Raw genomic sequence first — 18,888 nt, forward strand, 5'->3', positions numbered from 1 at the left:
ACTTAATAAACATTAAAGTAAAAACGACAAAACTCCGTTTGTATCAGAATCTTTGAAACTGAGAAAACTTTATTTTCTCTGATCATCATGCTGTTAATCTGATCAATCACAAATCAAATGAAAGTTTTACAGTACAGTTTCATATCTGCAGTGTTTCACTGATAAATACTTTCTGTGTTTTCAGCAGAAACACAAAGAAAACATTTGGACCCATTTAGAAGATCATCGGCGTAAAGACGAATCGGTTCTGAGGTACCGGCTCACGTTTAATGAGTTTGTTCTGATTTTAAAAATTAAAACCGTTAAAAACATAATAATGAATATTTGATTCCATAACCTCCAAAATAAAATCAGTTTTAGATCCAAACTTCAGCTGTTGGTTTTCACAGCAGATAAATTACAACTGAAATCTTTTTGCAGTGTTTTTAGTTTGATGATTTTTAATTGATTGAATGAAATTTTGGGATTCCATATTTCATAATCTTCTCATGAAAAACCAGGTAAGACGTTTGGTAGCCTGGGCAGGTTTTCTAGGAGTTTGATTTTAAAAGCTGTAGAAACAGAAATGTTTAATTTTTATTTTTATTTTGGACCCATAAACATGATTAATGTTCTTAAAGGGCCAGTTGTCCCAGAATCCATGAACAAACTGTGGAAATATTAATAAATATCTGAACATTTTGATGAGTTTGTCCAGGATTTCATGATTTTTTGTAATAAAAATCACTGATTTTGTAGAAATAATTTAGAAACATTTGCAGTGAATTTTGCAATATTTGTGCTCATGTGACAGTAAATGTAACTTTTTAATTATGAACTATAATTTGTGAAACTGAGGCAGCTGAAGAGACACTGCCCCCTGGAGGTGGGAGGCAGCATCACTTAAACTGGAAAACATCTTTGATTTGATGAAATAATATTTAAAATAAAACTGTTATTTATCTCTCCGGAGATGTGAAGATTGATTCTGAAATATTAATTCTTCTAATACCTGATCAATATAATCAGTTCTCTGATCAAATATTGATACTTCAGTTATTTAGATCATTTCCAGCAGAAACAGAAAGAAACTGCCCCGCTGTGCCTCCAGGTTCTGCTCCCTGCTGGGTTTGTGTTTGCAGATGGACTCGGATCGGACCGCTGATGGACTCGGCGATCATCTGGCGATCCGTCTCCCGTTGCCGTGGCGCCGTACATCCCAATGTTTGCTCGCCTCAGACTGCGTGCTGATGGACGGAGGAACGACCTCCTCATCAATTCAGCAGCAGCTCATCAATGCCAGCGGCGTCGAAACGCATCAGAGGGGACACGTGTGACCTCTGACCCCGAGCAGCCCCCCCTCTGAGTCAAGGACACGCACGAGCGGCCCGCCCCCCCGGGGTCACCGGGACGCCGTGTCATTACGGAGCCTGATCAGTGCAGACATTAAATAGCAGTATTTTTCAATTAGCGCCGACAAATTCAATCAAAATTCCATAGATTAGGATGAAACGAGGCGCGGGTCATTTACAAGGCCTTTAATTGCACCGCCATTAGACAAATAGTGCCGCGCTCTCCGGCTCGTTATCAATCACGCCGAGGCATCAATAGTAAAAGGTTGGAGGCAGCGGCTGTGTGCGTGGGGCCGCCGTGCACGAGGCGCGCGCACGGCGCCGCGCTGCCACCAGCAGCTAATAAATACCCTCTTTTGTACTTATAAATTATCCAGTTTAATTAACAACATGGATTATGATTGGACTGTGATTTAATTAAACCTTTCCTCATGCAGGGCGAGCGGCGCTGCCATCCATTATGGTGATGAAGGCGATGGTGAGGATGAAGGCTCCGACAGGAGCTGCTTACCTGGGAGATCAGCAGGCGGCCATGTTGGGGAAGATTCAGGTTGATCCGCTGAGGAAATCCAGGTTTTAATCTGGATTTAAATTTTATCCTTTTCATGTTTTTGAGTTTGGATCAAAATAAAGCAGCAGATTTAAAATGTAACAAGTTAATTTTGATTAACTGATTTAATTTGAACATAATCAGTTTTCAGGGTGGAACCTTTGTGTTCACATGTTTCTGGTAGGACCATAAATCTGATGCACAGCTACATGTGCTAGCAGCAGCGAAGAAGCGGCTTCGCTTCGTTCATTTCTGCTTCTTAAAACGATCAAGTTGAGCTAAAAGCAGTTAGCATATCAGAGAAGCTATGCTAAGCTAAAATAGGATCTAAATGCTAATATGTAGCAGCTAACGCTAACGTTACGCAGCATTCGCTCCAGTCCGACATCTTTAATAACAGATTAAAAACTGTAAATAATTTTCTGTTAGAAATTGGGCAGAAAAAAACTTTTTTTTTTTTTTTTTTTTTACCCCTCCAGGGGTATTTTGTGGCTCTATTGTCCCTTATATGACAGCAGGCTGACAGGAAACAGGGAAGGAGAGGGGGGAAGACATGTGGCAAATGTCGCCGGGTCCGGGAGTCGAACCAGCGACGGCCGTGTCGAGGACTCCAGGCCTCCAAATACGGGTCGCGCTAACCGCTACGCCACCACGGCACGCCCTGAAAAAACCTTTTTGAACTGAAACTGTTTCAGTTTTTGTTTATTTTTATGGTTTTTAATTCTAATTTTTTACAGCAATTAACTTCATTAAATTTGAATTCAATCCAACATTTCAGCCCAAAGCTTCTCAGAACCAGAACCGGGCCGATCGGGTCGGCATGGAGCTAACCAAGCTAACTAGCGCTTCGTCTGTTAGCTTAACTAAAACCACTAAAAACATTAAATCCTACCGAGTTTTTCTGTTTTACAGTGTAAACATGTCGATTCACCTGAAGTAAAATAAAACTAAAATTTCATCAAAATATAGAAAAATACAGAATCTTGTTTAAATCAATCTGATGATGGAGTTCTGAGGTTTTTATCAATATTGATGAATTATTGGTTATTAGCTGATATTGATCTAATGGATGGTTTTGATTAATTTCAGGTGTATCAATATATTTCCCCTCCAAACTAAACAAACTGATTTGTTAGATTTGGTGTTTTGCAGTGACCTGAGTTATGGTCAGTGATCTGAACCAGAGAGAATAATCCGGATTATCTGAACCACTGGGTGGATTTGGGATCTTCTGATCAACCAGCAGTTTATTTTGACAGAAACGGGACCAGCAGGTTATCATCTGCAAACAACTTCATCCAGAACTGGAAGTGAAACGGTTCATTCCTGAACTGTTCAGGTTCAAACTGCAGTTCCCCCGTTCGGCCTGTAGGGGGCAGCACTGAGGCGGTTTCAGCCAAAATCAAACAAATTTGATATGAAAATGTCTCGATTTTCATAAAGAGACATAAAGACATAAAGACAGACTTTTAGGGACCAGTTCAGTCAGATTATCTAGTAAAACGTTGATTTGGGATTAGTGACACTAAAACAGGAAGAATCACTGTAAAAACAGTAAATAAATTAAAGTCACATTTTGTATAATTTGTTCTTGAGTTTCCTGAGAAAAGTCAGAATAATTTTTTCCAGTGCCTCTGGTCTGTGAGCGTCAGGCTGATGTTAAACCTGAGACGTGTGTGAATAACAGCCAGAGGTTTGTGACTTTGTGAGGACGCGGCTTTACAGGCCCACATAAACTTTTAATCTGAGCCCTTCAGAATAAAAGCTGGTAATGAGCGGCTGGACTTACAGCCTCGTTAAAGTCATCAGGACGGGAGCAGATCCGGTCATAAACCGCAGCAGCACTAACTCACGCTGCCGCAGCAGGACGTCATGCTGCTGCAGCGCCCCCTGCAGGCCGCGGCGCGAACTGCAGCTTTAAACCAAACTGAAAACATTTAGTTTACGTGTTCAAAGAAATAAATGAAAGTTTAAACTTATTAATATTCCTTACATATACAAACTCAGGCTGTGTTTAGTAGTTAGCTCTTCAATATAGCATTTAAATTTAATTATCTTGGTGATAAATAATCTTTATTTCCTTCAATTTTACAAAAACAAAAGCAGCATCAACATAAAAACCAACAATAATTCAGTAATAAAATTATACATTAGATCCATCAATAATCAGATGTGTACATGATCATGTGAATTATTTTAATGTAATATTTAATAGGACTTCCTGTTTGGCCCCAGCAGCAGCTCAACGCCTCGTTTCCACTCGTCAGCAGAACCGACATGGAGGAGAGAAGGAGTCCTGAGGGAACCGGAGCAGGAATCAGGTCAGAGTTCATTTGTGAGAAAAACCTGCCATGGTCAGAGGAGACAGCGAGGAGGCGTTCCCACGGCGACGCAGGAAAACGTTTCCACCCAAACCTCTGAAATGTTGTGATTAATGTCAGACATTTCTGAGCTACAGACGAGGGAAACGTCCAGAGACAAACTCAGGTGTTTTCAGGTTTCCTGTTCTTCGGGACCAATCGTCTCCTCAAAGAACTGGATCTGCTGTGAATCAGGTGGCTCTACCCCGTGACCTCTGACCTCGGCCTGCAGTAGCAGTGAGAACGGACGGTTTCTGCTGCGTTCACAGATGAGGAAGATGAGGAAGATGAGGCGCTAATTAGATCAGGCCGTTTTTACCTCAAAGCCTCCAGAATGCAGTGATTGAATTATTGCAGCTTCAGTCTGGACGAGACGAGAAGGCGGCTAAATTTGGTTTCCTCTGATTGGACTGAGTGGCCTCCTATTACAGGACGAGGCCCGTCTGACCCCGACGTGTTTCCATCCGACACCAGCAGCATGAACGGCGGCCTTGTCTGCTCGACGCGTTCTCACAGGAAACGCTGCGCCGCCGTAACCTCGTTAGCACCTGGTGCTTCCTGTCCGCCGCCAGACCAGGCTGATGGGGCTTCGCCGACCTTCGCTGACCTTCACTGGTGATTCCAGGAGATTCCAGGTGATTCCAGGTGATTCTCCTGACTCTTGGCAGCCAGAGCTGCTCTGATTGGAGCCGTTTGGAAAAGATTTGGGTTTTTAGCCTGGAAAACATGGGATCAGTTTTATCATGTTAGTCATTTATAAAAGTCACAATATTCTAAAATAAACATTTAACTCCAACTTAAATATGTAGCTAGATAGCTAGCTAGCTAGCATGCTATGCATTTAATTTCAAGCTAAAACTTTAGCAAGCAAGCTAATAATTTATCTCCAAACCAAATATTTACCTCTGAATTAAATAAAAACTGGATTTACAAATGAAATGTTTAGCTAATTAAATGTAATAAGAGGAAGTGGACTATCAAAATAAAAGCTGGGTTCAGACTGACTCCTAAGTCTGAATTATTAGGGTAATATTTATATTGCCTAAATATCTAGTTTCAAACTAAATATTAAGTTTGTAAACTATATAAGCCATGCGTAATATTTGTAGTAAATATTTAGTTTGTTAAATAGTTTGAAGTGTGGCATTAATAAATGACTAACATGAAGAAAATATGACTGGAAACTGAACCTCCATTTTGTCTCTGTCAGTCTAAACAGATTAAAGAGATGAATTAGTTTATTTAGTTGTTTAAATGGTGACAGTATTTAGTAGATATCCGTGTTTGGAGCAGCGCTCGGGTTTCTGCTCTGAGCCGATGAAAGAGCTGTGACAGATCGCTGGCTGAGCATCAGCGGCGGTTAGTTCTGCTTCAGAGGCCTAATGAGAGCTGAGAGACGGACAGGAACTGAGGAGACTCACTTCCTGTCCAGCCGCAGATTAAAGGGACAATCTGTCATTTTACTCAAATGTTTTGGTCATAGCTGCCAGGTTGAGCAGAGGAAGACAAACGAGGCTCTGGTTCCCTAACAACCTGAAACATTTGCTCCATGAAGAGTTAAACTTTAAAATGAATCTCCGCTTGTTTTAAATCTATGAAGTTAAGCTACATAAACGTGAACAGCTGCTGGAAAAGGAGGAAAACTCTGGACTAAATTCAGCTGGTTTAAAATCATTGAGATGTTTCCTTTGGGAAAGAGGAGACAGAAACGGATCAGCTGAAGGCCTTACCAGAGGCACCACAGCTAAACATGCTAGTTAGCAACCGCTACTTCCTGTTGAAGGATCCCTGACAGAACCGACTCCTCTTCCTGCTGTCCAACGATAAAATCATATTTTTACAAACATTACAAATAAGACATAATAAAATACTTTAAAACAGGCAAACAAAATCACAACATTTCAGCAGTTTAAAAGATTAAAATAAACAATAAAAATCTTCACTGTCAGTATAAATTCACCAATATTATTTTATCTATAATTAAAGCCAGGCATGACCTCATCATCTGACACTAAACTGTTAAGAGCTGAAAAACCTGTTCCCCTCCTGGCCTGTGGGGGCGCTGCACCACCAACCACTGTAGGAAACGACACAAAAACCTCTGAAGACACTGAGAGCAACTTCCTTCTTCACCAGATGGAAACAAGATGGAGGCGTCAGATTTTAGCGGTTATTTTTCTTTGGCTAAAGAAAACTAACCATTTCTCCTGCTAGCGCTAGGCTAGCACACTAGCGTTAGTCGTATTTACCCAGAATGCTCTGCGCTGTAGCCACTTCCTGCTTTTGGAGCGGGCATTATGGGAAAATGGAGTTGGATTAAATTTTTTCTCATAATATAATGTTTTTATTTCTGTATTTTTCAGCTTTTATTTCTTCTTAGCATAACAATAAGATAATAATTAATCAATTACATCATCCTCAGATTTAAACGGCTCCATGTTTCGTTTCTCTGTCAGTTAATTGAATGTAAAACATGTTGAGTCAAACAGTTGCATGTTTACTGAGTGAACTCATTACACTGGTTCTGATCCAGACTCCTACGGGCTTCCGTAGTCTGCAGCGGCGGGCTGAGTGATGTCTCCCCGGCTGGTAATGAGTCTGCGGCGGGTTGGGCTCCGGAGTCAACAGCCGCGTTAACCCGCCGATGAAACGCCGCGGATCCGGAGAGAGACGCTCTGCTGCGGCCGTAACGAGCCGCGGCCTCCATCGCTCACTCCTTAATTAGCAGCGGGATCCTCTACCCGCTAATGGAGCCAACATGGCGGAACATCACGGCCCAGTTGGAGCGCTGCCGGGACGGAGCAGCTTCATCAGCTGACGAGCGCAGCGGCAGGGGTCAAAGGTCAGCGTTATGGCGTCTGAAGGCTCGGGGTGCCGTGATGGGGCGTGGCCAGGTGTCATCTGGGTTTGATGTGTGACGTGAGGCCGCACACTACAAGGTCAGAGGTCAAGGTGGATGAAGAGGCAGAATCATCCTCATCAGGTCAGGAGTGTGTGTGTGTGTGTGTGTGTGTGTGTGTGTGTGTGTGTGTGTGTGTGTGTGTGTGTGTGTGTGTTAGAGCTGGAGGAAAACTGGTGGTTGAGTGATGATCTGAAATAAACAGTAATACATTAGATTATTATATTATATTTATCTGTACCATTTTTATCATCTACAGTGTAAATAAGGATTTCTGTATTTATTTCTCAGTTATGAACCATAAAAACTCACTAAATGACAGCATTCATTTTAGTTTCTGTTTATACGGAAGAGGATTAGTGCCAAAATGAGAATTTAGATTTTTAATGTCAGACTTTTTTCCTAATCTTCTTCCATGTTTCATATAATCTTAATGTTATTAGTTGTGTTTACTGTTTTTATTTAGAAAGTTTAGGACAAACAGTTGGTAAGGTCTAGTTTGAACAGACGACGTCATGACTCTGCCACCACCGTGCTTCACGGCCGTTAGCTCCGTTAGCTCCGTTAGCTCAGTTAGCAGAGTGGTGCTGGTCCGTGTTGTGATCCCAGGTCTGGAGTCAGAATCTCTCCCAGCATCCAGCCTGATGCTCAGTGATTTCCCGGCTGAAAGCAGCCGAGCGTGTTTTCACCACAACGAGCCTTCAGGCGGCGGCGGCACAGACGCCGTCAGAGTCTGAACCAATTACAGGACAATTAGCCAGCTGGCTGTTATGAAACACAGCAATTAATGTTTCCTTAATAAGTCAAATTCACAGCGATTCCACATCATCGGCTAATCACCGGGTAATTACCGCCGCGGCGTGTCGGCGCCGGTTTGATCCGACAAATCTGGGTCTCAACAAACTCCTGGGCATCAACATCTGGAGCTGACGGCGCCACCATCAGGCCGGCTGACTTAACGCTGCTGTCGGCAGCAGTTACTGTAAAACTGAAAAGGTTTTCCTCTCAGCATCGAAATTCAGATGAATTAATCCTCCTGCAGGAAAATTAATCTGATTTAAACAGATTATGATGCAGAAACCAACAAACTGCTGCTGGGCTTGAATAAAATATACAGAAAATTAAATATTAAACCTAGACTAACGGAGGAAGTGAATATTTCAAAAGAAAATCTAAAATGGTTGTTTTTTTCTCAATGAAATGTTATAAAATGTAACACCTAATGCAACATAAAATAATAAATACTCCATAAGAAAAATCAAGAAAAACAATAAGTTTACTAGAAATAAAAACTGGACATATTTATAACATTTCTGTGGAAATTTTCTCAATAAATCCTTCACAGCAGAAAATATAAAAATGCAGATGAGCAGCCAGAAGATGAATGTGGAAAAGTACGGTGACCTGGAGGCACAAGCATGTAGGAGAGACAGAAAAGATCCAGATATAAAGAAACACAAGAAAACAAAGTGCAGAAAATGGAAGTTAAAAGTTAATCCTCTTCTGTCCTCCAGGCCACCAGGGGGAGCCGAGCAACGACTCAAACCTCACAGGAGACGGGATTTAATAGGACGTTCTGTTTCAAACCCGAATCTCTAACAATGTCACAGAGCAGCAGCGTGAAAACGTAGATACTTCCTGCTCCAGACTCCCCCTGGTGGCCTGGAGGACTTCTGCTTTAGTGCAGACGCTCTGCAGCGTTTAAAAACAATCTGACGTCCGTGTCAAACTCGAGGTCTGGGGGCCAAATCTGGCCCACCCTAAGTCTTTCTGTGGCCGTCTGGACCAAATTAATAAAACCTTTATCATAACAGTTATCAAATTAATACAGTTTTTATTTTATATAAAAATATTTGTTATAGTATTTAATTTAAATAAATTCTCACTGGATGCAAAGGAAGGTATTTATTCATTTTTTAATTGTTAGTTTTATCAAAACGTTCTGGAACAGAGAAACCTGTTGCTGCTTTCTGGTTGGCTGTACAGGAGGCTCCACTTCTGCTTTTCAAAGGTGTTTGGCCTGTGCTTCTGTTTGCAGCCATTTTGTGTAAATGTAGCATTTAAAGTGACAGAGCTCCTAAAACGGGTCAGAACTGAAATCTGATCGCCTCAGGATGGTTTAGTGATGAAATGTGATCAAGGTTTTGTTTAGGCCACAGTCCGGTCCTGTCCGGTCCAGTTTAAGGAAGCAGAACGGGTCGGCGGCGTTACAGGAAGTAGACGTTTCCATGCGGCTGCCGCAGCGTTCAGTGAGGTCAGCAGCAGCAGCGTCTCGGCTCAGTTTGAGCAGAAACAGGAATTATCCACAGAACCGAACAGAACCTGGGTCATCATCTGGAGCCGCCGGGCCGTCGGCCCCACTGGGACCACGACTGGAGCCAACGCAGCGTGGCGCCGTCTTGATGCTGGCGGCCATCTTTGCTCGTCTCAGGAAGCGGCGTTCACACTGTGGATAATCGGATTAAGGTGGCGCCGTTTGTTCCGCTCCGTGAGCCCAGCTGGACCGAGACGCCGAGAGACAGAACATCAGAGGTAATGGGTGTACTGGTTCTGATGGGTGTACTGGTTCTGATGGGTGTACTGGTTCTACTGGTTCTGATGGTTCTATTTGTTCTAATGGGTGTACAGGTTTTAATGGTTCTAATGGTTCTACTGGTTCTGATGGTTCTAATGGTTCTACTGGTTCTAATGGTTCTACTGGTTCTAATGGTTCTACTGGTTCTAATGGTTCTACTGGTTCTATCAATCAATCAATCAATCAAATGTTATTTGTATAGCCCATTTCAGCAGCAAAGCATTTCAAAGCTTTACATCATATTAAACACAGAAACACAAAGAAATATAGAATCAATAATCAAAACACGACATTAATTCAGGTTCCATCAATAAATTTATAATTGATCATGTTTCAAATAAACAGGTGGGTTTTTAGTGGAGTTTCATCCATAAAGGTTTACCTGTTACACTCCTGCTGTGTTATATGGAACAACATACCTGCTGCTATTTTTATTCCCACTCATAATCACACAGTTTAAAATGATGTAAACAGAATTTTAATGGCTTCTGGTACCAGGTTCTGTTCACCTCTTACACTGAGCTGGGCCGCCGCCGGCCCTCACAGAGTTTTGTGCAATTCTATGGTTCCTGTTAGTGTCTAGAATGTACAGGGTTTGTGTTACGTGCAATGACCCTCGGTCACTTCACCGTTCAAACTGGTTCTACTGGTTTCAATGGTTCTACTGGTTCAAGTTGAAACTATTCCGGCGTCTCCAGTATTTTTCTTTTTCATTAAAGTTACAGAATCTATTTATTTCTTCATTTATCTATCAATAAACTAAACAAATTAAACTTTAGCTTCATTTGATTAAGTTGATTAAAATTTGTTTTGTTTTTTATTACTAATAAATTACATTAAATTTTAACTTTCTTTTGCATCTTACTTGTAAGATTTTGTTTCCTGAAGAAACTTAAAGTTTCGGTTAATTTTGAATTGTGACTGAGGGCCACAAACGGCCCCTGAACCGCACTTTGAACCCCGTTACCTAAACTCATTAAATGTTCTCTGGTCTGAAAGCTGCAGATCATTAATGAAACTTTTTGTTCAGCATTAAAAGTGAAATAATATTAAAAATGTTCAGTTGATTTAATATGAATTTATTTCAACAATAAATTCAACTTAAATTAAAAATATTTTATTAATTCCTAAAGAAAATGAAATAAATGATGTTTCTGGTTCAGCACATTTAATAAAAAACATTTTCTGCTGTTTGCAAACTGATTAGACAAACAATAATAATAATAATAATAATAATAATAATAATAATAATGAAACCTGATTCTAATTTAATTCCACAGATCGTCACATCTGGTCTAATCAAAGTCCTGATCCGGGTCATGTGACCTCCTGAGGCTCCGCCCACTGACAGGCAGATCCTGAGGGACTTCAGTCAGGAAATGGGTCAACGGCTCAGTGAGGTGGAAACACACACACACACACACACACACACACACACACACCTTGGCTTTCATTTCTTTTCCTTCTTGATTCCTTGAATATAAATAAATGACTATAAGTTCTGCCGTTACAGGCCTGGGATGTAATAATAATAATAATAATAATAATAATAATTATTACTCTGCCCGGGGTATGAATAATTATGGTCTGGGATCAATCTGGAGCAGAAACTGCAGGAAATTGTCATATTAATTATTATTATTTATTTCCTCATTTTAGCTGAGTTGGAATTTTTTAAATTTTTTTTCTATATTAATTTTATTTGTGTAAAATGATTTAATAATATTTATTATCCAGCTGATAAAATAATATTTTAGTAAAAGTTTTGGTCCTCTCAACATTACATCATTAATTAATAATTCATATCTACATGTGAAGTTTCTCTGAAAAACTTTATTTACTTCAAAAACATGAAATGTTTGAAATAATTAATTTCATTTTATTCCGTTTGTTCATGTCTGTGGTCAGAGCGCCCTCTGGCGGCCACACGGGGGATTACATCATTTGTTTCTGTTTAAACCCTAAATATGGAAATCTGAATTAAAATGTTTATTCTGCAGCACAGTGACGTCATCCACAACATGAAGGTTTTATTGATCCGCTTCCTGCCGGGAAACGACGCCACCTGCTGGTGACGGTGAGGAACTGCAGGTATGTAATTGATCAGAAAGGGTTTTTCTAATGTTTGGAGTTTCTTTGGTTTCCTGAAACTTGACAGGAAGCTGAGCGCTCGGTGCGCTGCTGCCACCTTCTGGAGTCCTGCGGTACTGCACCGTCAATCCTTTATTTTATTTTATTAAAACATAAAAATATGAGAAACTTCACGGCAGCATTTAGAGTTTATGACCTGAACTCTGTTGGTTTGAAGCATTTGAAGATTAATTATATCTAATATTTATTTCTATTGTTGGAAATAAAATCAGAAAATGTTTTTAAATTCTCAGAAAAACCAAAAATCTAACAGCTGTTGATGTTCAGCGATTACTGAAGATCTGGAAACAATTTCTATAAAATATGATTTAAACAAAAATAATAACTGCTTCAGCCTCACATCCAAATCTAATAACTGATGTTTTTCAGATGTTTTAGTTCAATCATCAACATTAATGACATAATTAATTTAAAATCCTTTAAAATGAAGAGTAAAGTGAAAAATGAGTTAAAGTTGAATTTTACCTTCAACACTTAATAAAACTCAGAGTTTTCCTCAGAATCAGGAAATGGAAAATATTTCATATTTGAATAAAAAGGTAAAAAAAAATAAAGTTAAAAACAGAAAAAGTTTTTCTGCTCTGACTTCATCGCTTCCTGTTTTGTTTTTTTCTTTCCAGGACATCAGAGTGTGTGTGTGTGTGTGTGTGTGTGTGTGTGTGCGTGCGTGTGTGTGTGTGTGTGTGTGTGTGTGTGTGTCTCTAATGGACTGAATGTTCAAGGCTGAGGGCCTAATGGGTTCTGCGTCCAGTCAGTCCATTAAGAAGAAAATGATTCTCTGTCTGAACGACTTTAAGTAGCCAAACTTCAAACGTTCAGAAAATCAAAAACTGAATTTCTGCTTCATAAAAACAAATAAAGATCAGAGATCTGCGTCAGGAAAACGTTTCTGCAGCTGGAGGAAATTCAGATCTGATAATAAATAAATCAGATTAACTCCAGATGTTTTGTCTGAACTGGGATTTTAATGTGAAATTCTGAATATTTGAGATTTTTGCTCTGAAATCTGATTTTAACGCTTCAGACTCCAAAAATCTCCTGAGGTCTGTTAACGAGAGCAGCTAACGCTAATGCTAACTAGTTCTGTTTAAACAAATATTTTAGTAATCGAGTAATCTATCAATTATTCTTACAATTAATCCAGTAATCGGATAACAAAACTATAAAATAAAAAATGAATAAATCTGGTATAACAGCAGTGTTACTATCAGATATCAATATCAGTCCAGTTTTTCATATTTGAGCTTCTCTGACAATAACTTTTCTGTAGTTTATAAAACTAACCTGTAACAATAACAGCTCACTTTCTAAATTAACCTGAAGAAAAGTTATACAAAAACCTGAAATTATATTCAATTTAATAATAAAGAGTCTCACAGATACGCTCATAAAAATGTCTATGATTCATCTTTATGTTTATGTTTAATAGATGAACTCTGACCTTGCCCCATACCTGTTGAGCTTTGGGTTTGAGAAAACGGGAAATGTCTCCTGGAGCTTTGGGGCGGTGGGGGTCAGGCGAACGAACGAAGTAAGATGGGAGGAAATGGACCAGGTTCCAGACGAACTAAAGTCGGGGAACCGGTAGACCAGGGGGTGAACGTAAGAACCGGGGGAGCAATACAGGATTTTTACCCCACCTTCGTTCGTCACACTCAGAAACTCGTCTACCAGCCACGACGCTCCGCCAGCCGTTTGTTCAGACCAGGATGATGTGACATTTATTGTGCGGTTCGTCCGTAAAGCTACACTTACACTGTAACCATCAGCTACTCAGCCGCCCGCCGTGTTCAGTCTATCAGCTCACCTGTATTAATACCTGCAGCTCTTCCTGCCGTTCGCTCTGAACCAGCAGCTCCTGGAGGAGAAAGGCTGCCGTACTCCAGGCATGGCGCCAGTCATTTTAAAGATGCTTATTGGTCCCCAAAAACCATGAAAACCCAGGCGTTATTATGGATCAATAAAATCCCCAGGGGCCAAACTTGGAAACTGGACGTTATGCCGCTAACACTTAGCTTTGGTCAGCAACTCAGAGGAGGAAGTCAGAGCTCTGCGCAACGTAAATAATGTCCCGGCTGAAACACGGTACGCTAAATAATAAAACATAAATTAACGAAGCTTCAAGGCAGGTACATTTTCCTGGAGAAATTTTAATAATCGAGGTCCTGGAACCATTGGAGGAATCGTTTCAGCCTTAATGCTAACGCTAACGCTAACGGCCTTCCTCATGTTCCCTGTTTGGGGATCAGCCAATCAGCAGCAAGGTATTGCCTGCTAACGCCTAGCCGCTAGCGGGTCAAGCTTTCAGCTTCTGAATATTTATTTTACATCCACAGAAAAGTGCTGACTGGATTTAAATGATTCTGTAAATAGATTTAAAATATTATTTAGATTCAAACTGGAGGAAAATAAATAAATGAAGTGAGAAGTTCTTTAAAATGTTTCCTTCATCTTGTAGAGAAACTTCTTCTTCTCTCCTCATGATGGCGCCGTTCAGCTGTTTCAGCTCCTGTTTAAGGTGAGTTATTCCCTCCCACTGTTGCCACATGCTAACTTTGATGCTAATTCAGTGCAGCCAGGTGGTTAGCCAGTAGCAGTAAAATATCAGCTAAATGTTGGGTTTAAGGCATTAAAAGGTGAAAGTTCAGATCAGATTTCTGAGTCTGTAGAGTCCAGGTAACGATTGATGGATTACTAAATTAGTTGACGATTATTTTAGTAACTGATCAATCTGATTAGTTGTTGAATCTTAACTGTTGATAAGCAAACCAGCCAAGTAATTACAGGAAGCTAAAAGTTGCTGCAGTGCTAAGCTAACAGTTAGCGGATTAGCCGAGCGTTTCCTCGGCCGATGAACATGAGACTCCTGGTGTTTTTACTAAAGTCTGTGATGGAAAACCTGCTGAGTAAAGAGCAGCTGAACTTCCTGGAAAATAAGCTAATCGGTGATTAGCGCCGCTGAGGCTGAACAAAAGCAGCAGCTGCAGGTTTGAATCCCAGCCTGCCGCGGTTACCGCATCACACCTGGGCGCTAATCCAACAAAGCAGCCTCTGACCTTTCACTAAGGACACACATGACACGCTTAGATTATTATTATTAAGCCCTGAAAATGGAGAAAACATCATAAAATATACAAGAATAAAGAAATAAAAACTGGGAGGAAAAAATGTTTCTGTGACGGGAGGAAGAGGAGGGAGGAAGATGCTCCATTGATTGGTAGTGTGTGTGTTTGACCAACATGAATGACGCTACGCTCCGTGTGTGTGTGTGTGTCAGTGTGTGTGTGTATGTATGTGTGTGTGTCCTTGACAGGCAGGATATAAACGAGCCGCTCCAAGCTTCAGAGGACAGGAGCGACCAAGAAGTAGAAGAAGAAGAAGAAGAAGAAGAAGTCTTCACCTCCCAGAATCCACCAGCAATAATAATAATAATAAGAAGAAGAAACATCAAACTGTGGTGAGTTTTAATTTTTCACTCTGTTCATCAGAAATTAAAATGTTTTGATTCAAGTTAGTTTTTAGTTAAAACCTTAAAATAAACTGTAATGTTTTGGAATCTCACCTTAAATGTTTTATTTTACTCATGATGGCAGTTTGATTATTTATTACAGTCATAAAAATGTTCAGTATTTAACAGAGGTGTGACCAAGTCACTGTGTTGCAAGTCTCAAGTAAGTCTCAAGTCTCTGTCCTCAAGTCCGAGTCAAGTCTCAAGTAAAGAAGGCAAAAGTCGAGTCAAGTCTCAAGTCAGGAACCTTTAATTTCAAGTCATTTCGAGTCGTTTTTATTTTTTTATAATTTGCAATTATACATAAAATTCAAATAATAGACCATTTGTTATTTTTAAAATATGTATTTGAGGTTCATTTGTGATCCTCTTATTCATCTGGTATTCTTCAAATCTGTCAGAAGTAAACAGATGTCAGAAAATAAATTACAGCCATTCATGAATTACATTTGACTTCAGTTTACTCCTTCTATTCATAAATAAACATCAACACTACAACAACAATCATAGTTTTCAAAAAATGAAATAAGTATAAATGAAGTTATCACAAGTAAACTCAGGAAGGTCTGGTGCATTTATTTTTCTGCTTTTATTTCTAAGTATGTTAGTTTCAGTCCTCCGTAAATATGGGACAGATATTCTAAACACAAAATTTATTTGGGACAGTCACTGTATTTGGTCTTTTTTTTTTTCCCAGCAAAGCTATACTACTTGGAAATGGGTTCTGTGCGACATGTGACAGTCACGCCGGTCAGTGCATTAAGTCAAAAACAGTTGACTTAATGCACTGACTGCAGTAAACAATATATTGTCAATATAATTTCCCAACGTAGATGTCTTCAAATACACCAACCATCCTTAGATGATACTAGACCCGGCTCATCATCATGATGGGACAGAGAGACTCTGTTCCCTGTGTTCAGGTCCAGAATCTGCTTTCTGTTCCGGAGCCCCGCTCACTATCCACCGGCTTCCTGAGCTAACACGGTGCACATTATTTGTGGAGGCATTTGAAGGACCGGATTTATGGTAAATCATCACCAATTTAACCCGGAGTACACATGCTAACACGAAGTTAGCTAAAGTCAACTATCTTACAGCAAAAGAAAAGTGCCACCTACCGATCTTTGTGAAGCTTCAAATGCCGGACAAAGTTGGACGTCGTGGCATCTCCATCCGATATTCTCTTCTTGCATGTTTTACAAGTTGCAGTTCGTTTTTTAGTCGAAAGTTCATAACCTACGTAGCCAAAAGAAATTACTCGCGGAAGCATATTCGAGCGGTTATTTCGTATTTCGTTCCCTGAGCTCTGTAGCTTTGCCGCGTTTTTTTAAACGTCCAAATCCTGTTAATTTGATTGGTTGTGCTGCAGCTACGTACACATACATACATAAGGAGAGAGGAAAACCATAGTGACGGTCTGCGCATATTGATACGGAATGAGTGAAATTAATTAATGACGCCACTTTATAAATAATGTGTTTTAAATTTTAAGACTTTGAGTAAAAAATATCAAGTCTTTTCAAGTAAACAGCTTCAAGTCGAGTCAAGTCCCAAGTCAATGGCATGAAAGTCAAAGTCAAGTCCGAGTCTTTGAGCATTTTTTCAAGTCAAGTCTCAAGTCGTGATTTTAACGACTCGAGTCTGACTCGAGTCCAAGTCATGTGACTCGAGTCCCCACCTCTGGTATTTAATATTCATCTCGTTTTGTAACAAAAGGTGGATAATAATGAGATAAAATGTTCTGGTTTCTGATTGGTGGACAGGATCATGTGTCCTGCGTGGCTATTGGTGGCCGTGGTGGTTGTGGGCGGAGCCAGAGGAGCGGCCAGCCAATGCTGGGAGAGTCTGAGCTGCCAGGAGCTGAACAGCGAGAGCAGCATGATGGTAAAAATGATCCGTAAATATTAAACCATGCAGGAACATATTTACTACCTTATTTCATCTAAACTCACAGCACAATCTGTTAAATATGAATAAATATCTGTTTCCAATAAGGTCCTGTTAAAATTAAATAATCTGATCCGTTTCACCAGGAGTTTTATTTAGATCAAAATTACATTTTCTGGAGATAAATTAGAAATATTTGCAGTGAATTTTGTGATATTTCTTAGTTATGATGGTAATTGAGGCAGCAGAGGAGAAAAATAAATACTGCCACCTGCTGGTGGGAGGCAGCATCACCATGACCTGATCAACAATGAACTCAAAATGTGTGAAAAAATGGGGCTTATTTTTGATTTTATGTGATTTTGTTCAGAAAAAAACAGAACAAAAAAAACATTTTTATTGTAAAATGACTTTTATTGATAATTAATCTAGATTGTTGAGAGCAATGTAGTTCCATAAAGTTTAACTGAAAAGCATCGTTCTTTATAAAATCCCAGTGAAGTTTGATTTCATTTTTCTAAATCTGTTCTGTAGATTATTTGGTTAAAAACTTTTTAAATGAACATTTCCTCTGCCTACATCCCCCAGAATGCTGTGCGGTAGCCGTATTATTGATTGCTATTGACAACAGTCAATATTTCAGATGTGGTCCAGTTAAATGTTTCTTCTTCTTATTAAAAGTTTCATATTATCATAGTTTCTGTAATATAACTTTAAACAATATGAAGGTTCAGTTGGATCTGATCCTCTGGGTCGGTAGGACTGTATCCACGCCTGTCGCTCCGACCTGACGGCCGAGACGCCCCTGGTCCCAGGCGACGCCCACCTGTCGCCGCCCCCCGACCCCGCCGCCCCGCAGGCCAAGCGCTCCTACTCCATGGAGCATTTCCGCTGGGGGAAGCCGGTCGGCCGCAAACGCCGCCCCGTCAAGGTCTACACGTCCAACGGCGTGCAGGAGGAGTCGGCCGAGGCGTTCCCCGCCGAGATGAGGAGGCGCAGCGATGAAGAGGAGGAGGAGGAGGAAGAGCAGCTGCTGCAGGAGAAGAAGGACGGATCCTACAAGATGAAGCATTTCCGCTGGAGCGGGCCGCCGGCGGGGAAACGCTACGGAGGATTCATGAAGAGCTGGGAGGAAGGGCGGCAGAAACCGCTGGTCACGCTGCTGAAGAACATCATCAACAAGGAGGAGCAGATGTAGCCAATGAGACGCTCCGACACGCCGGGGGTTAGCCAATGAGACGCTCCGAGGGATTTCATATCCATGGTTCCATGTAAATAACTGTATTTATTATATGAGTTATTTGCAAGCAAAAGGAAAGACGTGTTTGTCTTTTGTTCTGTTTCTTTAAAAGCAGGTCAGTGGCCTATTCAAAGTACGGTCATTAAATTCAACTTTAAAACTAAATAATCTAATCTGGGAACGAACACAAACATTTACTGGTTTTAACTCCATTTGAACCAGAAATGAACCAAATGAACTGTTCAGTTGTGAACTGTTCAGTTGTGAACTGTTCAGTTCTGAACTGTTCAGTTCTGAACTGTTCAGTTGTGAACTCGTTTCACGTTTCCACCTGCAGACGAGACGAAAGCTGTCAGGATGTTTGAACGTTTGAAGGTTCATATC

General features: G+C 40.4%; 1 protein-coding gene across 1 annotated transcript; it reads left to right on the plus strand.

The window, feature by feature from the left end:
* The first annotated feature begins 14,331 nt into the window (after nt 1-14,331).
* On the plus strand, nt 14,332-18,582 carry LOC116715727 (pro-opiomelanocortin-like). Its single transcript, XM_032556357.1, has 4 exons — nt 14,332-14,384; nt 15,144-15,323; nt 17,141-17,261; nt 18,025-18,582. Exons 1-4 carry the CDS (start codon nt 14,347-14,349, stop codon nt 18,460-18,462), a joined length of 777 nt encoding a protein of 258 aa, XP_032412248.1. The 5' UTR covers nt 14,332-14,346; the 3' UTR covers nt 18,463-18,582.
* The last annotated feature ends 306 nt before the right edge of the window (nt 18,583-18,888 follow it).

The sequence above is a fragment of the Xiphophorus hellerii genome, chromosome 24, assembly GCF_003331165.1.
Source record: "Xiphophorus hellerii strain 12219 chromosome 24, Xiphophorus_hellerii-4.1, whole genome shotgun sequence".
Taxonomy (NCBI): domain Eukaryota; kingdom Metazoa; phylum Chordata; class Actinopteri; order Cyprinodontiformes; family Poeciliidae; genus Xiphophorus; species Xiphophorus hellerii.